This window comes from Barbus barbus (genome assembly GCF_936440315.1).
Source record: "Barbus barbus genome assembly, chromosome: 1".
Classification (NCBI taxonomy): Eukaryota; Metazoa; Chordata; class Actinopteri; order Cypriniformes; family Cyprinidae; genus Barbus; species Barbus barbus.
Window position 1 is genome coordinate 3,383,447 of NC_136729.1, and position 19,307 is coordinate 3,402,753.

At 34.7% G+C, this 19,307-nt stretch overlaps 2 protein-coding genes across 2 annotated transcripts; both read right to left on the reverse strand.

Moving 5' to 3' along the window:
• Positions 1-4,074, reverse strand: LOC306869374 (tRNA methyltransferase 10 homolog B-like). Its single transcript, XM_079416132.1, has 8 exons — positions 3,645-4,074; positions 3,465-3,570; positions 3,075-3,202; positions 2,819-2,971; positions 2,650-2,728; positions 1,857-1,924; positions 1,638-1,761; positions 1-1,544 (listed from the first exon to the last, which is right to left on the reverse strand). The coding sequence occupies exons 1-8, from the start codon at positions 3,753-3,755 to the stop codon at positions 1,420-1,422; spliced, it is 894 nt and encodes a 297-aa protein (XP_079272258.1). The 5' UTR covers positions 3,756-4,074; the 3' UTR covers positions 1-1,419.
• A 1,053-nt stretch (positions 4,075-5,127) lies between these two features.
• On the reverse strand, positions 5,128-10,139 carry LOC306844011 (interleukin-8-like). Its single transcript, XM_079375822.1, has 3 exons — positions 10,001-10,139; positions 8,275-8,410; positions 5,128-7,245 (listed from the first exon to the last, which is right to left on the reverse strand). Exons 1-3 carry the CDS (start codon positions 10,053-10,055, stop codon positions 7,137-7,139), a joined length of 300 nt encoding a protein of 99 aa, XP_079231948.1. The 5' UTR covers positions 10,056-10,139; the 3' UTR covers positions 5,128-7,136.
• Positions 10,140-19,307: the final 9,168 nt, after the last annotated feature.

Here is a 19,307-nt window from a genome sequence, read left to right on the forward strand (position 1 = left end):
CCAGTGGCAAACCAATCGTTTTCATTGGCAATTGGCGCATTAATATTTTAGTTACACTTGCACTACAATTTTTAAATTACAGTATATTTGACAAAAATGGCATTATACAAAAATATATACAAAAAAAAAAAAAAAGCAATAACCTGTCTGCACGCCTCACTCACAATGTTCTTATTGTTTCCTGTTATTTTGCACATTTCTGATATTTTGCACATCTCTACCTCCGGATGCCGTTAAGGTCATTGGCCATATATAAACATATGCTACTTACATACCTCACTGTATAATGCACCTTCTGTTTATACTTCCTTGCAACCTACGTTGTATGCAGTCATTTGCCCTGAGCTAGTCTCTCCACCTCATAACTTGCATTATATGTCATAAAACTTGATGTATATACACATTTTTTATATTTATTTATATACTTTGTTATTTGCACTTCTGGTTAGATGCTAACTGCATTTCATTGGCTCTGTACTTGTACTCTGCACAGTGACAATAAAGTTGAATCTAATCTAAATCTATCTAATCTTTTGAAGGAATATAAAAGTTAGGTGTTTGAGTAGTTCACTCAAAATGAAAAGTTGCTGAAAATGTTAAAACGTCTTATTGATGGATTTGTTTCTTACAAACATAGATTTTCACTTCACAAGATGTTAACTGATGGACTGGAGTGGTGTGGATTATTGTGATGTTTTTATCAGCTGTTTGGACTCTTATTCTGACGGCACCCATTCACTGCAGAGCATCCATTACTGAGACACTGATGCAGAGACACATTTCTCCAAATCTGATGAAGAAGCAAACTCATCTAGATCTTGGATGGCCTGAGGGTGAGTACATTTTCAGCCAATTTTCGTTTTGGGTGAACTATTCTTTTATGTACATACAATCTTCAGTGGGCTTTGGTGAAGGCAATACAGTATGCAGTTACAAACATCAGCCAATAGGTCACGCTGATGCTTAACTAATTAACCAAAAATGCATTTTTAGTCAAGATTGCTTATTACAAAGATAAAGGCCCAATGTTATGTTCCTAATGCTTTAGATTAAACAATGTTTACAGTAAATCTAACAGCCTCTATGTTTGATACTGAAAGACAGCTTTCAACAAAAAATTAAACACAGACGTAGTTATTACTTTATCACTTATTATGTGATCCTTGCATATAGCAGTGTTAACCAGTGGCTTTAATGCTGACAAAATATTCATCAGCTCAGTATTTAGACAGTTTGTGCAAAAACCATCCCTGAGACAAACGATTTAGAGCATTTCAAAATAAAAGAAACATGATACGAAAGATGCAGTCAAGTATTCTGAGTTGAAGTCACTTCAGTCATCTAATATATAGATGAGTTCATAACACTATTATAGGCTCAAGGCCTTATAAACTCTATGAAACCCAAGCGTGTGCGTGTCTACAGCTCTTCTGGAGGGTTTATGTCCGTAGATGCCACCATGTAACCTTTTCCTGGAGGTATTCCAGCAGCAAGCGCTTTAGTCCAGTCTTTAGTGTCCCGAAATGTCAGAAGGATTTCAAACACTGGAACACATCAGCACATGCTAATTATACACTGAGTTTCACTACGGGGTTATGATGGCAGTATGTAAAAGCTGAGTCAGAGAATGGTGTCACCTTGATTGATAGCAAGGATTTTGGAGTGGAAGTTTTTGGGGTTTTGTCTCTTCACCATGTACTCGTCAATCGGCAGCCGAGCCATGCGAACGCCGAGCTCTTTTGCCCTCGTGTAGCTTATTCTCTTAAAGAATACAGCATGAGATCATGTTTAGTTTAGCTGTTTCTCATTAATGTACCTTTAATAAATGACGATATGAACACAATTATGAGCCTCACCTTTTGTATGGTTTCATCCACTAAACCTCCAAGGATGTAGACTTTATCTTCCTCCACGTGCTCTAAAGCTAACAGGGAAACTTGTTAAATATTTACAGAACTAAAATGAAAGAAATAAGGTCGTGTAAGTTACTTATTGTAGCATTCACATTCATTTTATCTTAACTTTACGATTTAATGACCTTATAATATCACAATCAACCAATTTTACTTCCGCATCCCACTCATTTATGATTGGAACACAATATTCAATGTGGAAAAATGACACGGATGTTGTTTAAGGCAGTGTTATTGTTAACTAAAATGAAAACAATTGAAAATGGGTTTCGGTAACTGAATTAAAGCTGAAATAAAATAAAATAAAATATGAATAACAGATAAAAAACTAACACTTTAAAAAAAACAACCTTAGATGACGTACTAAAATTACTAAAACCTAAATAAAATAATGTAAAAATTATCAAAATAATAACATTTTATATATATGTATATAAACTAATTAAAAGAACAAAATTGAAGTGAAATATAAAAATAAAAACCATAAAAAATATTAAGAAATATAATAATAATAATAATACATAAATGATATTCAAGTTGTTTCATATTACATTAGGTTCATATATAATTTTGATAAAAATGCCACAAAGACAAACATTATCACATCTGATGCAGTGTGCGCCAATGAATCATGCACAATATAACCAGGACCATGCATTTAAAAAAGTAAATAGGCTAGATTTTGATTTCATGTTGACTTTTAACTAATGCGATATAGAATATGTGTGATATGAACCTTCAGTTGCGTCCGGGGTTAAATATATCACATCTTCAGAGGGAAACAGTTGAAACCAGCTCTCCTCAGTCACATCAATCTGTGGGATTCAGAGACGCAACAACAAAACCTGTTTACTGTACGATTCTGCTTTTACTATTGAAGGTTTTAAAATTAAGAGTAGACTAACCAAATAATTCAGGAAGCCGTCATTCATCCGAACACATTCCTTATGCAGAAGACTGTCCTCTTTTAACTCGGTCAGAAATATGCGGAAAGGCTGCAAGGCTTTCTTATTGCATCCGTAGAGGCGCCTGATCTGACATGCAAGACGGCTGATTTCCTGTGACAAAAGTACGAATAAATAAACATCTGACTCTACTTATCAAGCCATCAGGGTCAGGTATCGAGCTGTCAGACTGCAGAGCTTGATTAGTAAATCTCACTTTGGCAGACAGACAGTCAGTCATGCCGAGATCAACACACAGGCCAGGTCCTGCTCCTCTGGCCTCCTCCAGTCTCTCTTTGGTTATCGCTTTAATGACGCGTTTACTGAGCTGCAACTCATTCACATCTGCAAGATAAACATCTAATCATTTAGGAAGCAGTCTAACTGTATTGTATGTAATACAATATGTGACCCTAAACAACAAAATCAGTCATAAGGGTAATTTTTTTTAAAATTGAGATTTATACATCATTTGACATGGTTAGTTAGGATCGGACAATAACAGCACTAATGGTAAATTCAATATAGACATGTGTGAGTGGGACATGAGCATGTACTTCACACAGTAAGATTGTCAGGTAACATGATGCATTAAAACCCAGATCACCTTTATTTAGTTTGTTCAGCTTCTTTCTCTGTTTCTCCTCTTTTCTCTTGCTTTTCTTGGACTCCAGTCTCCTCTCCCAGTTCCGCTGCTTGCGCAGGACATTCTTCTGCAGAAGCAGTGAAACAGGTGACACACAGAGAAATTCATTTATCTCTGAATTATGCCTCAGTGTCAGCTTACAGAGCACGAGGTCTCCTCTCTTCTGTCACACACGGGCGCGAGCTCCGCATCGATGAGCAGGATCTCCAATAAATCGACTTCTTCTGCACGGCTACAGCTCTCTTCTTCCATTTGGTTTAATGTATAAAGTGGGATGAATGTATATTCCCCACAAAGCACCGACAATCACATCAAAACGCTTCGAATATAAATGTAACGTTAGGCTGTGTCACGATAAAATGAGGATGAGTAAACAAAGTGAAAGTAAGTTTGACGTTACGCTGCTAAAGATAACCTCCGCCAAACTGAAAGCGGAAGCAAAGAGTAACTTAAATACATTAGATACATAAACATCTCAATTCCTAAACCTTGTAAACCACACAAACACCACCTTGGATATTTAGGTGCATCGTCTCGCGCTACTCGGTCGCACTGTGATGACGCAACTACCACGCTGTACTGCACAGAATAAAGCTAAGTGAAAGTAATACTTTGTAATTGCTGTTTTTCCCTCCTATTGTTTGTGCTGTATTTTAATGTAAGTTTTATAACCCCTGTTCACCATGTTTTATGTTGTTTATTTGGATGTCTTGATTCATCTGTAAATTTCGTTGTTTAATAATAATAATAATGAAGTAACTATTGCAAGATCAACTGTTTTACTGAATTTCTGTTTGGGATTGTGTACAATTTGGGTCAATAATAGAAGAAGACAACTTAAGCTTATAGACTTACAATTATATGTACATTCATAAACTGATTTTTATGAATAATAATAAAAAAAAAACAGCTGCATTTTTTAAATGACTTAAAACAATAAATTGTCAATAAATTCAATATGGTTTTATATAATATAACCCATATACATTCTTAATTTGTTTTTGTGCTATTTGATTTATTTGTTTCTGTACATCTGCTTGTGGAGTTTGCATTATTGTTAAAAGGTAAAATGTTTATGTTATTATTATTATTATTTTTAAAAGTATTATTACTTCAACACAGCAAATATTTTACTGGTATTTATTATTATTTACCAAATTTCACATCTGTTGGAACAAATTTAGTATCCAAAAGCCGATTTATTGTTTTCTGGTCATTAACTCATGCATATCCACTTATACCTGTCTAGCAACAAATTATTTTTTGTTTTGATGTTTTATATGTTTACGTGGTTTATATAGCCTACATTACAGTACATTTTACAGTATTTTCTAGTGCTGTCAAACGATTAATCATGATTAATTACATCCGAAATAAAAGTTTCTGTTTACATATGTGGGTGTACTGTGTATATTTATTATGCATATATAAATACACACACATACAGTATATATTTTGAAAATATTTACACACACACACACACACATATATATATATATATATATATTTATATTCATATAATTTATATTATATATAAATATATTTAATATATAAATGTAACATTTTTATAACATGCATGTGTGTTTAAATATACATAATAAATATACACAGTGCACACATATTATGTAAACAGAAGCTTTTATTTCGGATGTGTAATGTGACGTCTCTCCAAGAGAACACAGGAATCAGGAATTCGACGAATAGTAATTTTAATGATGAAGAGCAGAGAAAAAACGCTTCCAACAAAGGTTACACTTAACATTACTTTAAGACTGGACCAAGACTACAACGAAACTGAATGCTTATAAAGAAACGGAAACAAAGGAGTAAACGAGAAGATTAACACAAAACAGGTGAATGGAAAAAACAATGATTAACTAAACAAGGACAGGAAATGCCAAATAAGGACAAAACGGAAACTGAGGAGGAACACACACGTAACAGGATGTGATTAATCATGATTAATTGTTTGCCAGCACTATCATGTTATTTTGCTATACTTGGACTTTGTTATATATCTTTATTAAATAGTTTCTGAGTTCCACATTATTTCCATGTATTATTTACCAGAAGCTTTTATGATTCAAAGGAATTTGCAAGATAGCCTACAACGTAAGTGATTCATAATCACAAAGAGATTACGACATCAATGCGTAATAGTGCAAAGCCTGATAAAAATGCCAGACGAGGCGTTTGAGTTCAGAGACATTTATGATAAGTGTCTTTATTGAGGAATCCCAGTTTCTGCATGTGACAAAGAGAGAGTTCATGTGTTTGATTGTTTGGAAGAAACCCTCATTCACACAAACCACCATAACTAAATGAGTCTCACCTGGACAGACGACGAGCTCCTGCCAACAATATTTGTCTATCACATATATATGTATGTATATATATATATATATGAATGTAAAGGTAAAACAGAGAATGCTTTCAGAAAGCATATCTTATTTTAGACACACGGGTTTTGCGATGTGGTGGCAGTTTTGTGAAGGATGAAGCGTGGAAATACTCATATCTGTGGAATAATCTTTTATCTTTACATACAAATTAGGGATGCATGATGTTGAATTTTTGCCGATATCCGATATGCCGATATTTTTCAACTCATTTTTGGCCGATGCCGATATATTTCCTTTTGTTTGGAAACACCAAGTCTCTCCTGTACAGAAATTATAAGCAAAATATTTTTAATTTTGGTTAGTTTTTAACAAGAACTTATTTATTAGAATTAAATAAAAAATTTAGTTTTTTTTTACAGTACACGGAAGCTTTGAAAATAACTATATATAAACTATATCAATCGCTGCATTTTCCCTCCATAATTTGTAGATGGTCTAAAATAAAAAATCTTTTAGAGCTCATGATTGGTTTAAAAATTAAAACACATTACACATTAATGAATAAATCAGTATATTTAAAATTATAGTGTCATATTTGTGATTTTGTTTCCCCATGTAAGCTATAGCTTCTGACCATTAAATCAAAACATACACATTATTTTATGACATCAATTACTGCTTTATTTAATCAGAAACACAGTCTAAATCTAAATGATCTAATCACTAGCACTCCCTGAGTACATGTGAGTTAATCTATTCCTCTTATCGGCAAGACATATCGGCATAATCTTTCATATCAGGCCGATGCCGATATTAATATTTAAAGCCTTTATCGGCCGATTCCGATATCACTCCGATAATATCGTGCATCCCTAATACAAATACAATCAAACTGATAACAGGTGAAAATCAGCTGCATGCTGCTTCTGTGAATCAAAATAATAAGCACTACGTTCTCATGAGCAATAAATCAAATCAAATAAAATCCCAAGAAAACATGTGAATTTCTTTGGTAAGTGGATTGTCAGAATCTCCCACAATACATATGTTTTTGATAAAGAATGAGGTTTGTGATTTAATGATCGCATCAGGCTCTCATTTAAACTCCATCTGGACTGAAATCATGCACTGTGAAATTTAATATGCAAGAAAACCTGCTGGAGAAAATGATTTCTTGAGAAATTACAAGACAAAAAAACAGAAATCTTATTCTGAAGGAACCAAAAAGATGTCAGAGACAAGTAAACTGTTGAGAGTAGTGAAAATCAAAGGGTTACATCATAAACAACCTTTACACTTTCTTGATCACTCGCTCCTTTCTCTCAATGAACAGAACGAGTTTCTTAACCCATGGTGTCCTGGGGTTCAGACAGATCCTCTCTCCACTCGACAAACCAGCACTGAAGAGATAAAAACTATGTATTACATTTATGTAGACTTTTCACTACAGTTAAAAAGTTTGGAGTCAAAAAAAGTAATGGATAGGTTGATTAGCAAGGATGCATTCAATTGTTAAAAAGTGAAAAGTTATTTTTTAATGTTACAAAAGATTTATATTTAAAATAAACGTTTGAACTTCCTATTCAACATTACGCAGCACAATGGCTTTCTACATTAATAATAATAATAATAAATGTTTTTGAGCAGCAAATCAACATAATAGAATAATTTCTGAGCAATGCTGAAAATTCAGCTTTGTATTACAAGAATAAATTACATTTCAACATGTATTTCAATAGAAAACAGTTATTTTAAATGTAATAATATTTCATTATTTTGAAAAATGTTTTGTTATTTTTTACAGCATTTTTGATCAAATAAATACAGCCTTGGTGAGCAGAAGAGGCTTCTTTCGAAAGCACCTCGGCTGTGATTTGGGTTCAAATAAAAAGATTGATTAGAACTTCAAGGAGTGTATTCATATACAACCCGGTGTATAAATATATGACCCTAGGATATTAGAATATTAATTAAAGATCATGTTCCATGAAGATATTTTGTAAATTTCCTACCATAAATATATAAAAACTTAATTTTGATTAGTAATATGCATTAATGCTAAGAACTTCATTTAGACAACTTTAAAAGCGATTTTCTCAATATTTAAGATTCCAGATTTTCAAAGATTTTCGGCCAAATATTGTCCTAACAAACCATACATCAATGGAAAGCTTATTTATTCCACTTTCAGAGGATGTATACATCTTTCTTTCAAAAAACTGACCCTTATGACTGGTTTTGTGCTCCATGGTCACATGTGTAAATAATGATCAGCTAATGAAATTTATGCTCAATACATAAGTTGCAATATTATAGACCTATGCAAAATCAAAACACATTCTCAGACATTTACAACGTCAAGTCTCATAATTGAGAGGTGAATTGAAATACTTTGGTAGGATGCGTCACTGGTTTGCAGAAATACTTACATAACCTCAGTGGTCTTGCAGTGTGGGCCTCTGGGCAGGATCTCCACGCGGCGCAGGTTCTCCTGAGGGATGATCCGCGACTCCAGCCTCACACACACACAGCGGCTGTTGTAACCTGTGCCCAGAGGCTGCACGGCTGGGGAGGAACGACACCACTGTCAGTCGGCTGGGAAACTGCATCCAGCAATTACACAACGGTACACTGACATGTGATTTGTGCAAAATAGTACCCTAGCATGCAACAGTTTTGAGGAAATGTGACGCTAAGGTCATCACGGTTCCATGGAAGTGTAGTGAAATGTAGATGTACAGGGACTCACATGAGAGTCACTGGTCACATTTCGAGCGAAACATACTGTACATGGCTTGAAATATTCAGTTTTGGGGAAAGTTACTTTTAAAAGTAATGCATTACAATATTGCGTTAATTACGGTACTTTTTATGGACAGCAATGCATTACGTTACTTTTGAGTTATACTTTTTAAATCTGGGCAGGGCTTGCTTATTTGTTTTAAGAGAAAAAGCTATTTTACAAAGAAAAAGCTATTTATCTATCCTCAGGCTGAAGGAAATGTAAATTCATGTCTGTACAGAAGAGAGTGCAGCTCAAACAAATTGCATGAAGAATATGATGCATTCATTATATAAAATGGGACTAAATGCATAGCCTAAATGACATTTGTCTTATTTAACATACTAAATTATTGCAGGTTTGTATAATATTCTGAGTTTGCATTTGGCTGTTTTATTTATTTTGAGGAATACTGAATCTGTATTTTTCAAATGAGATGAGTAAATACTAAATATATGTTCATATTTAGTCTAGAACTACAGTAAGCATCATGTGCACACAATGCTCACAACGCCTCTGCACTTAGCCTACTCCTGATTTCTCTCAACATGGCAACACGAGAGCTGTCAGTCAATACATGGGAGACAAAGTAGCTGGCTTTAATTATTTGAAAAAGTAACTCAGATATTTCCCTCTAAATTAAAAGTAATTTGTTACTTTACTAGGCATTTTAAAAAAGTAATCTGATTACGTAACTCACGTTACTTGTAATGCGTTACCCCAACACTGGAAATATCAGTTTCAAAATCACTGTAGTGAGGGTCGCTTTTGAAGCACTACTTCATGAAGCTTTGAAAAATTTGCCAATCATTTGTTTCGAATCAAACTGGTTCAAGCGAGTTCCACTCAACCGTCAGGGAAAATACATACAGTCGCTTATTGGCACTTTGTTGAAATAAGAATAGAGTCGAGAGAGTATTTTTTAGAAATAGCATTAAATATTTGTCCTGCTGGAGAAACTTCACATGGCTTCTATTGCCAGTGGATCTGGCTTCGACCTGTAGACCATCAACAAGCCAGATAATTAGTGATTTAAGTTAAATATCCCTGCTAAAACAAACAAAAACAATAGAAACATCACAGAAATTCCAATGGTTTCCACTACAAATGCGATTACAAACATTACAAACCATCAACTTTTAGCCATTAAAACCATTTAAAAATGGTTTCCTGTCTGTTTTGGGACATACTCCATTAGGATTTATTGGTTTTAACAAGCCACCAATAGAAGGCGACCAATTACCAGTAGAGACCAACAGGGTCCATTACAGTTTCCATTAAAACCAGTAGAATTCCCATTATAACCATTGAAACCATTACAAATTCTGTGAGGGTTTCAGGGAGGATAAACAAATAGTGAAGATGAAGCTTACCATCGGACAGAACGATGCTGGCTCCAATAATGGTTAACATCAGGAAGGCATTCATGATGGTTGAAGCAGTCTATTTCTGTGTAGAAACTCTGAAGATAATATGCTGCTATTTGGGCTGCTGCACAGCTTTATATATTATGATTTTAAAGACCTCGTGATACATAAAGTAGTGTTTTTATTTCACTTCCCCTAATTGTTGTGTGTGTGGTTCTGTCTATTCGTGTGCGTGTGAAGGCTCGTGTGTAAATATGTGGTTTGAATCTGTTCACATGTTCATCAGCAGTGGCTCATCTGGACACATCTCATGTTCGGCCCGGTTACCACGTTCAGAATCCCCCTGGAGTCCCAGACTGTTTTACCCACAAATGATACGTCCAGTGCATGATTTGCATTTGACTGCTTACCAGAGGTGGACTTTTTTTTTAAATAGCCCAAACAAATCAATAAATTGTTCATTATAAAATTTTAAATTAGAATATATTATTATATGAATATTGAATAAATGATATAAAATGTATTAATATTAATTATTAATAATATATAAATAATATTAATTAATTAATTTGGATATAAATAATAATTTTAACATAAAACTTTAAAAATGTTAATCAATTAACCATATGATTAATAACCTAATATTTCTATTAATACTTGCTATTTGTATAATTAATATTTATAAGCACTGACATTACATTTAAGCATTTAGTAGATGCTTTTATTCAATGATACTAACACAAACAAGCAACAAAAGCAGTTCATTAATAATCATAGACTGCTAATGATATGATACTGATTAAATATTACTTTGATATTTGTATTGTGTTTAACATTTACATTTGATTGGATTATTCACCGTTTCTCAGTGAGATCTATCTATCTATCTATCTATCTATCTATCTATCTATCTATCTATCTATCTATCTATCTATCTATCTATCTATCTATCTATCTATCTATCTATCTATACAGGTCCTTCTCAAACAATTAGCATATTGTGATAAAGTTCATTATTTTCTGTAATGTACTGATAAACATTAGACTTTCATATATTTTAGATTCATTACAACACAACTGAAGTAGTTCAAGCCTTTTATTGTTTTAATATTGATGATTTTGGCATACAGCTCATGAAAACCCAAAATTCCTATCTCAAAAAATTAGCATATTATGAAAAGGTTCTCTAAACGAGCTATTAACCTAATCATCTGAATCAACTAATTAACTCTAAACACCTGCAAAAGATTCCTGAGGCTTTTAAAAACTCCCAGCCTGGTTCATTACTCAAAACCGCAATCATGGGTAAGACTGCCGACCTGACTGCTGTCCAGAAGGCCATCATTGACACCCTCAAGCAAGAGGGTAAGACACAGAAAGACATTTCTGAACGAATAGGCTGCTCCCAGAGTGCTGTATCAAGGCACCTCAGTGGGAAGTCTGTGGGAAGGAAAAAGTGTGGCAGAAAACGCAGCACAACGAGAAGAGGTGACCGGACCCTGAGGAAGATTGTGGAGAAGGACCGATTCCAGACCTTGGGGGACCTGCGGAAGCAGTGGACTGAGTCTGGAGTAGAAACATCCAGAGCCACCGTGTACAGGCGTGTGCAGGAAATGGGCTACAGGTGCCGCATTCCCCAGGTCAAGCCACTTTTGAACCAGAAACAGCGGCAGAAGCGCCTGACCTGGGCTACAGAGAAGCAGCACTGGACTGTTGCTCAGTGGTCCAAAGTACTTTTTTCGGATGAAAGCAAATTTTGCATGTCATTCGGAAATCAAGGTGCCAGAGTCTGGAGGAAGACTGGGGAGAGGGAAATGCCAAAATGCCTGAAGTCCAGTGTCAAGTACCCACAGTCAGTGATGCTGGTGTTGGTCCACTGTGTTTTATCAAGGGCAGGGTCAATGCAGCTAGCTATCAGGAGATTTTGGAGCACTTCATGCTTCCATCTGCTGAAAAGCTTTATGGAGATGAAGATTTCATTTTTCAGCACGACCTGGCACCTGCTCACAGTGCCAAAACCACTGGTAAATGGTTTACTGACCATGGTATTACTGTGCTCAATTGGCCTGCCAACTCTCCTGACCTGAACCCCATAGAGAATCTGTGGGATATTGTGAAGAGAAAGTTGAGAGACGCAAGACCCAACACTCTGGATGAGCTTAAGGCCGCTATCGAAGCATCCTGGGCCTCCATAACACCTCAGCAGTGCCACAGGCTGATTGCCTCCATGCCACGCCGCATTGAAGCAGTCATTTCTGCAAAAGGATTCCCGACCAAGTATTGAGTGCATAACTGAACATAATTATTTGAAGGTTGACTTTTTTTTTGTATTAAAAACACTTTTCTTTTATTGGTCGGATGAAATATGCAAATTTTTTGAGATCATCAATATTAAAACAATAAAAGGCTTGAACTACTTCAGTTGTGTTGTAATGAATCTAAAATATATGAAAGTCTAATGTTTATCAGTACATTACAGAAAATAATGAACTTTATCACAATATGCTAATTTTTTGAGAAGGACCTGTACTGCTACTGAGCAAAACCTCAACTCAGCTAAAAAAGAAGTAGAAGAAAAAAGAGCCCAGATGCTTTTATTTACAACAAATGTCTCAAATTGTGCAAATATTTGTATTAATGTAAAATGTTAAACAGTTGGGACATATACAGAACAAGTTTCACAAGAATCTGAGTAGTCCCTGAACAATAGGAGGGTCAATATGAAATGTCACAGAGAGTTTCTTGTGTTTCCAACAGCTGCTTTAAGTATTCAATGCGTTATTTCCTGTGTCTTTGTAATAAGTTTCAACATCATTTCCAGCGCACAATAGTTTATAGAAGGGACAGAAGAATTTGCAACAAAATACTGTTGACTTACAGTAATACCAATAGCAAAATGAAGTGTATTTACTCCCTTTTAAAAACTTATGATAATATATATCCCACTTTATTTTGCTGTCCTAACCACTGTATACTTAATTAAACAGTAGTTGCATTTTACTGTATTATTTCATCTTTTTTTTTTGGTCACTACCCAACAGTTCAGAAATTGTGCTCTATGTGTTGCAAGTAGTTCTTAATCTGTGGAAAAAATCCAAAATTGGTCTAATAATTAATTCTGCTGCATGGAAAGAGCAGCAGTTACATGAGATAAGCACACATGTCGAGTGAATCATGTTATCGGGAAAGATAAATCTGCCAAAATATACATGAAGGAAGAGGTCAGCATCACTTTAGAGGCATAATGCATGACAAACAAGTCAATTTTCTTTTTTTTTTGAGCAATAGTTTACCACAGAATAAACTGATCATTTACTCATGTCACTAAACCCATATGACCTTCCTTCTTCTTTGGATTTTATTCATTAGTAATGCAATTTTCTTAGATTTATTATAGGTATAAAATAAAACAAATCAGTCATGTTGCAAATGTTTAAATCTAAAATAAAATAATTTAAAATATTTTGAATGTAATGTATAAAACAGGTCGTATCATATTTAGTGAAGTGGACAAAGAACTAAAGAAAGCAACAACAAAAAATGTGTTTTATATTTTTTCTACATTACAAAATTGTCCATATTGTGTAAAATTGTCCAAAGTGTTAGCCAGCAATGTTGATTTCAGCCAAAATGACATTTTCTTCATGCAAATTTTAAATGTGCTTCGCCCAGAATAGATACGAGTATATTTGCATTTAACTGATGCATTTCACAGGTCTGCAGAAAAATGCAAAGAACATTTGTGCTACAACATACAATAAGAAAAACCATAAACTTCTGCATGCAAACACAGATGGGAAATTATCCTTTGGTGATCTTTTTCACCCATTCATCTTTGGGATTGAGGCACATCTGTCCATTTTTCAGAGTGGCACTGTAATACAAAAATACGTTTGTTGGGCAATTTCTGGTCATCAAAGTCACATTTTTAATTTGACTTCACTATGCATTCAGACTTCTGCATTGCATTTATCTCTGCTTTATGTCACACTTACACAATCTCCATGTTTTTGCACTGTGCTCCAGCAGGAATCATTTGCACTTTCTGTATTAGTTTAGGGTTAATTGGTTTTCCCGAATACGTTTTAAGACATGGGCAGCGTAGATGTAATCTGGCAGCGATGACTTAATGAAACAAGATAGAAATAAGAGTATAAGTATCTCTGTAAGCTCTTACAATATTTATTCAACACATACTAGCATATTGAAACCCTTAATAAACAATAAGTACCAAAAAATATGATCACAAACAATGGATATTGTCAGTCACATTCACAAAATGACTCTGCTTACCTTCTGTTGTGAACAGCAGTGTCATGCATGTCAAAAAAACAAAGGCTGCTGATGTGAATTTCATCGTTGTGAATTTCTAACTAAGCGATCAATGCATAAGCATATAAAGAGTAAAAAAGAAACTGGCTTGTCCGTCTGTTGATAGTGTTTGTGTATACTTTGGCAGGACTTTCTCTTTTAAAGAACCCCGCTGCTGACATCACACTTATCAAAACTATTTGCGCAACTGGTCCTCCTTTAGTAAACCCAAATTCCAGTGGATTCCAGTGGAGCTTTAGAGTAAAGCATGTTGCAAAAACACAATGATGATATGTTATTTAGCCAGAAATGATCTGAGGAAAGTAAGGCAGGCCTTCCCAAAGGGGTTTTTTGAAAGCCAATAATAAAACATAAAAATCAGCCGCCTAATCATTTTACCTCAGATGTGTTTTACGGTATTCAGGGGTAGACAATAAGGGAAATTTGCCACTGGCCCTCCGGGCCAGTGTCTTTTGAAGTTCACTGGCCCAGGTCAACGAGTCGGGTATTGATCCCAATAATCACGAAAAAGAACAGTTTGCTTGAACAACATGAATAACATTTTTTTTTTAAGGTAGGTTTAGTGCAAAGTGCAGCAAAACTGTGCAAAAACATGAAACAAGTGCAAATAAACCTATTGCATAGGATTCATTCTCCGTAGTCACACAGCAATTCATTATATTATGTTCATACCATAGGTTTCATACACGTTAACTTTTCTCTAACTTACTTGTCTGCATATGTGGGCATTGATCTGCAGAGCTCACAGTAAACCTCTTTTTTTTTCTTGATCGTAGCCCAGCTAGGGGTGGGCGATATGGGAAAAATATCATATCACGGTTTTTTTTTGAAATATCACGATTTTATCACGATTCTTAGTCATGTTGGTTTTACAAGTTGTCTGAGCATTACAGCCAAACTAGAAAGACAAAGCCTTTCAAGGTAACAAAAAAAAAAAAAAAAGACATGGCAGATATTTAGGCCAAAGTGGGCGAAGATAAAAATCTTTGTCATTATTTTATCTTTCTTATTAAAAAATAAGAACAAAGATACAAATACACATAATATACAAATAAAACAAACAGTGCTTTATTTTCAGGTACAATAGGTGTATTTAGCAGAGCATTCAATGAAATTGAATGAACAAATATAAAAATAAAACACACAGACTGATTCCTAAAGCAACTGTATTAAAGATTTTCAGTCAAGAATAGTGAGTGATTTTTCTCTGTGTTTTGTTAACGTTAAATGACTAGTTCCCCCAAAAATAAATATTCTGTCATCTGTCTGTCAATTCTGTCGTAATGTTTTATTTTTATACCATCATTTACTCAAAAGTTGTTTTAAACCTGAATGAGTTTCTTTCTTCTGCTGAACATAAATGCTATTTTGAAGAAGGTGGAAAACCAAACACTTGCTGGTCGACTTCCATAGGATTTTTCTTTCCTGCTATCAAAGTCAATGTAGACCAGCAACTGTTTGGTTACCCTCATTCTTCAAAATATCTTATTTTGGGTTCAGCACAAGAAATTAATAGAGGCGACAGAAATTTAATTTTAGGGTGAACTATCCCTTTAATGACAGTCGACAGCATGTTTAGTGTCCTGTCCCTTTAAGAGCTGCACGCATCTAATATACAGGCACGCATTAACTAATTACTTTCATTTTAGAGATAACCAACTGAGTCTGTATGTAAACCTTGTGTGTTTTGACAGTATTAGCGCAAAAAATAAGTTAGTTGAGTAATCAGGCGCTGTCAGACAGGCTTTTTAGTGTCCGTGCTTCAGGTGTATGCGCGCGAATGACACCTTTAACCAGCAAGGCTTGTGTGCAAATAATGTACTTTTGCGATCGCGAATAAGTGCAGTGTCCTGTCAGAGTAACTCTACTGCTATATGTCCTGTTGTACAGTAAATAGAGACGGAGGCACCAGAACTGTATTTGACAATGTGTGCTGTAGCACGATACTACGATATTTCTTCAAAAGCAGATCGTGGAGACATTTTTATCGTCCACGATCAAAAATCGTCATATCGCACACCCCTAAGCCCAGCCAATTCCAGCGGTCTCGCCACTAAGGCTGAAACTTTCTCTGCCTTTTCTTTTCGTATTCCCTTTCGCTTTCCCTCAATTCCTCTGGTGATTTTCTCTTCCTTGCCTTCTTTTTTTTACCCGGCGTTTGGCCGGGTGATGTGGGTTTCAGAAACATGTAGCCTAGCTTAATAGTAGCTATAGACCATTTCAAGGATGTAAACAATAACAAAGGCGTTGGAACGCTTCTGCGCATGTCCTGAAGCATTTCCGGTAGCGCCATTTTTAAATCTAGCGAAAACGCAATTAGGTATTTAAAAAAAAATAAAAATAGAATTACCCTTTAAATATGACTGAGGTGCAAACTAACAAAGAACATTAAAAGTCTTCCGGACGGATCAAAGCGGCTCTGATTGATGCTGTGGTGTACACGAGATGGCGGTAAATGTATCGCATACTAGATGCTTACAATTAACTCCTGAGCGGAAAAGTTGGGTTAGAGAACAATTGAGGTCTCAGTAGGTGCTGAGCAGCAGTGTGCAGTTTGCGCGCGTAACCGCGGGAGCAAGCAAGGCGGTGCAGACGGAGCGTAAGGCTGTCGGGATCACGTAACGTGTTAGCGGTGGTTACCGAGACGATTAAACAGAAATCAAAACACAGGTAATTAATGTGAAATTAGACTATTTTTTTTTAATCGAGGCATTATTTTTACTGGCCCCACCGGGCTAGTGGTTGGAGCGATCTGGTGGCCCTGACGGTTTTAAAAGTACGTCCGGGCCACCGGGCCAATTATATTGTCGACCCCAGCGGTATTCTACATTACTATTATTGCTCATATTTGATTTGATTTCTGTAATTAGGATGACGGAATAGAGTGGCATCTAGTGGTCGATTTTGTCAGGTAGGGCAGATAATTTATCGACTTATTATTCATTTTCTTTCAAGTCTTGTTGTTTTCATTTCATTAGTTAGGAGCCAAATAACAAATTATTTATTTAAAGTGAAATACTAATTTCTTGAACTCTGCATTTCAATAATATCACTCTTAACATGATTCACATTACAATCAATATTTCTGTATGTTCTCCAGTGAAGTATCAAGATAACTTATATTTACCTGAGAAGAAATATACCATAAAGACTTGTTCCATTAGCAGATTTGTTTTCACAGGTTTTAACTAGTGTTATTATCCTTAAATATAACTAAAAACATAAAAAAACAGTTTCATTACTTCGGATAAACATTGACTGAAATAAAAATAAAAATAAACTTAAACTTGTTTCTTTTTAGCTAGTTTCCAAAGCAACGTTTGTCATTTTCATTTAGTTTGAGTTGAAGTATTAAAATCACTATAACTAAATAAACTAGGCTAAATCTAAACACTAGAACTTAATAAAATGAAGTATAAAACTGAATATATAATATAAAATGCATATACATTTTATTTCGTTTATATAAATTTAAAATGGAAACTGAAAAATAAAAATAAAATCTAATTCAAAATATCAACAAAAACAATAGTAGTAATGTCAATTTGACTTTTTTCCCTATTTATATGTTTACTATTGAAATGTTGTTGTATGCATTTGTCAATTTTATTACATTTCCTTAAATGTGTGTGTATATAGGATATACAGAGTTTTAACTTTTAGTTTTAGTTACTTTTTCTTATTTGTAAGTTGCTTTGGATAAAAGCGTCTGCTAAATGACTAAAAGTAAAGTAAAGTAAAAATGAAAAATCAAACGCTAGAAAGCACTGTACATGCAGAGCTGGGGAGTTACTGATTGCATGTAATATGGATTACTTAATCAGATTACAAAATTAAGAACTTATAAATTAGGTTAATTACACTTTAAATTACTCGTAATCATACTTTTTATTATTGATTTCATGATTACATGTTATTCACTCAATAGCTATAAATTATTCATAATTGATTGATTCTCCATAATTCATCTTTTTCATCTTTTAAATTTGGCAGCGGCTATTTACACCAAGTGCAAATAGCATATTTTTTTAGTGACAGATGCTATTTACACTAAGTGCAAATAGCTATAGATTCTATTTACACTGTTAAAATAGCAAGATTTTCTGCTATTTATACTACTTATTGCAAATAGTGGCAATTATCTGCACCTCAGTATTGTAGTACATTATAAAACAGTACGCAATAATAACGTACTGAGTGTAAATTATAATTTTAATTCAAATTTATTAAATGGATGCCACCTTATTGGGACAATAAAGCCCTCCCTACACCTACCCGATAATTTATTTTCAACTTTTTGATTATTTCCTTCATTTTTATTGAAAATAAATGCCTTTCTGATGCGATATGAGATTTGAAAAGGGAGAAAAAATGTTTGGCAGAAGATGGGCTTGAACTCGGGTCGATCGCGTCAAAAACCATGCACCTTACCATCTACACCACTGAAACTGATGTTGATCTAGCTTCTTTTCTTAATGTTGACTAACGCAATCACACGTTAGTGGGCGGAGTTAGTGTAAATAGCCTTTGCCAACAAGATGGGCTATTTGCACTTAGTGTAAATAGACACTCCGTTTAAATTTTCCTTTCTAAAGTAGTTTACTGCTTGTATAGACAGTTTCATCAGTCGCACGCCCCTGGGCTGAAGTTTGTTTATCGGTCTGGTTAGTGGCGCTGACTACAAACGCAGTAGACTGAAGTTGGGCTCAGGTTTTTGCGCTGTGTGATGTGTTTCCCATATATTTTTGTCATGTAATTTGGAGTCAGTATCTGATTACAATTTCTGAGCAATCTACCCAGATCTGATAAATGCAAATGTGATGAAAAATAAGTTGAACATATTAAGATCTGCAAACACTTACCAAGGCACCCCTGTGGTAGAAGTGCACTAAATCACGTCTACCACACCTAAATAAACAAAGTTCACACACACACACACACACACACACTTATTAATCTCAGCCTCGAGCAGACCAGAACA

Bases quoted from the DNA above. Each gene is read 5' to 3' on its own strand.
- LOC306869374 (XM_079416132.1), bottom strand. From the start codon at position 3,755: ATGGAAGAAGAGAGCTGTAGCCGTGCAGAAGAAGTCGATTTATTGGAG. The intron at 3,571-3,644 runs GTAAGCTGACAC...CTGCTTCTGCAG, and splicing joins GAGAGGAGACCTCGTGCTCT to AAGAATGTCCTGCGCAAGCA. The intron at 3,203-3,464 runs GTGATCTGGGTT...TTTATCTTGCAG, and splicing joins GCTGAACAAACTAAATAAAG to ATGTGAATGAGTTGCAGCTC.
- LOC306844011 (XM_079375822.1), bottom strand. From the start codon at position 10,055: ATGAATGCCTTCCTGATGTTAACCATTATTGGAGCCAGCATCGTTCTG. The intron at 8,411-10,000 runs GTAAGCTTCATC...GTTCCTCCCCAG, and splicing joins CAGCATCGTTCTGTCCGATG to CCGTGCAGCCTCTGGGCACA. The intron at 7,246-8,274 runs GTAAGTATTTCT...TTATCTCTTCAG, and splicing joins TGCAAGACCACTGAGGTTAT to TGCTGGTTTGTCGAGTGGAG.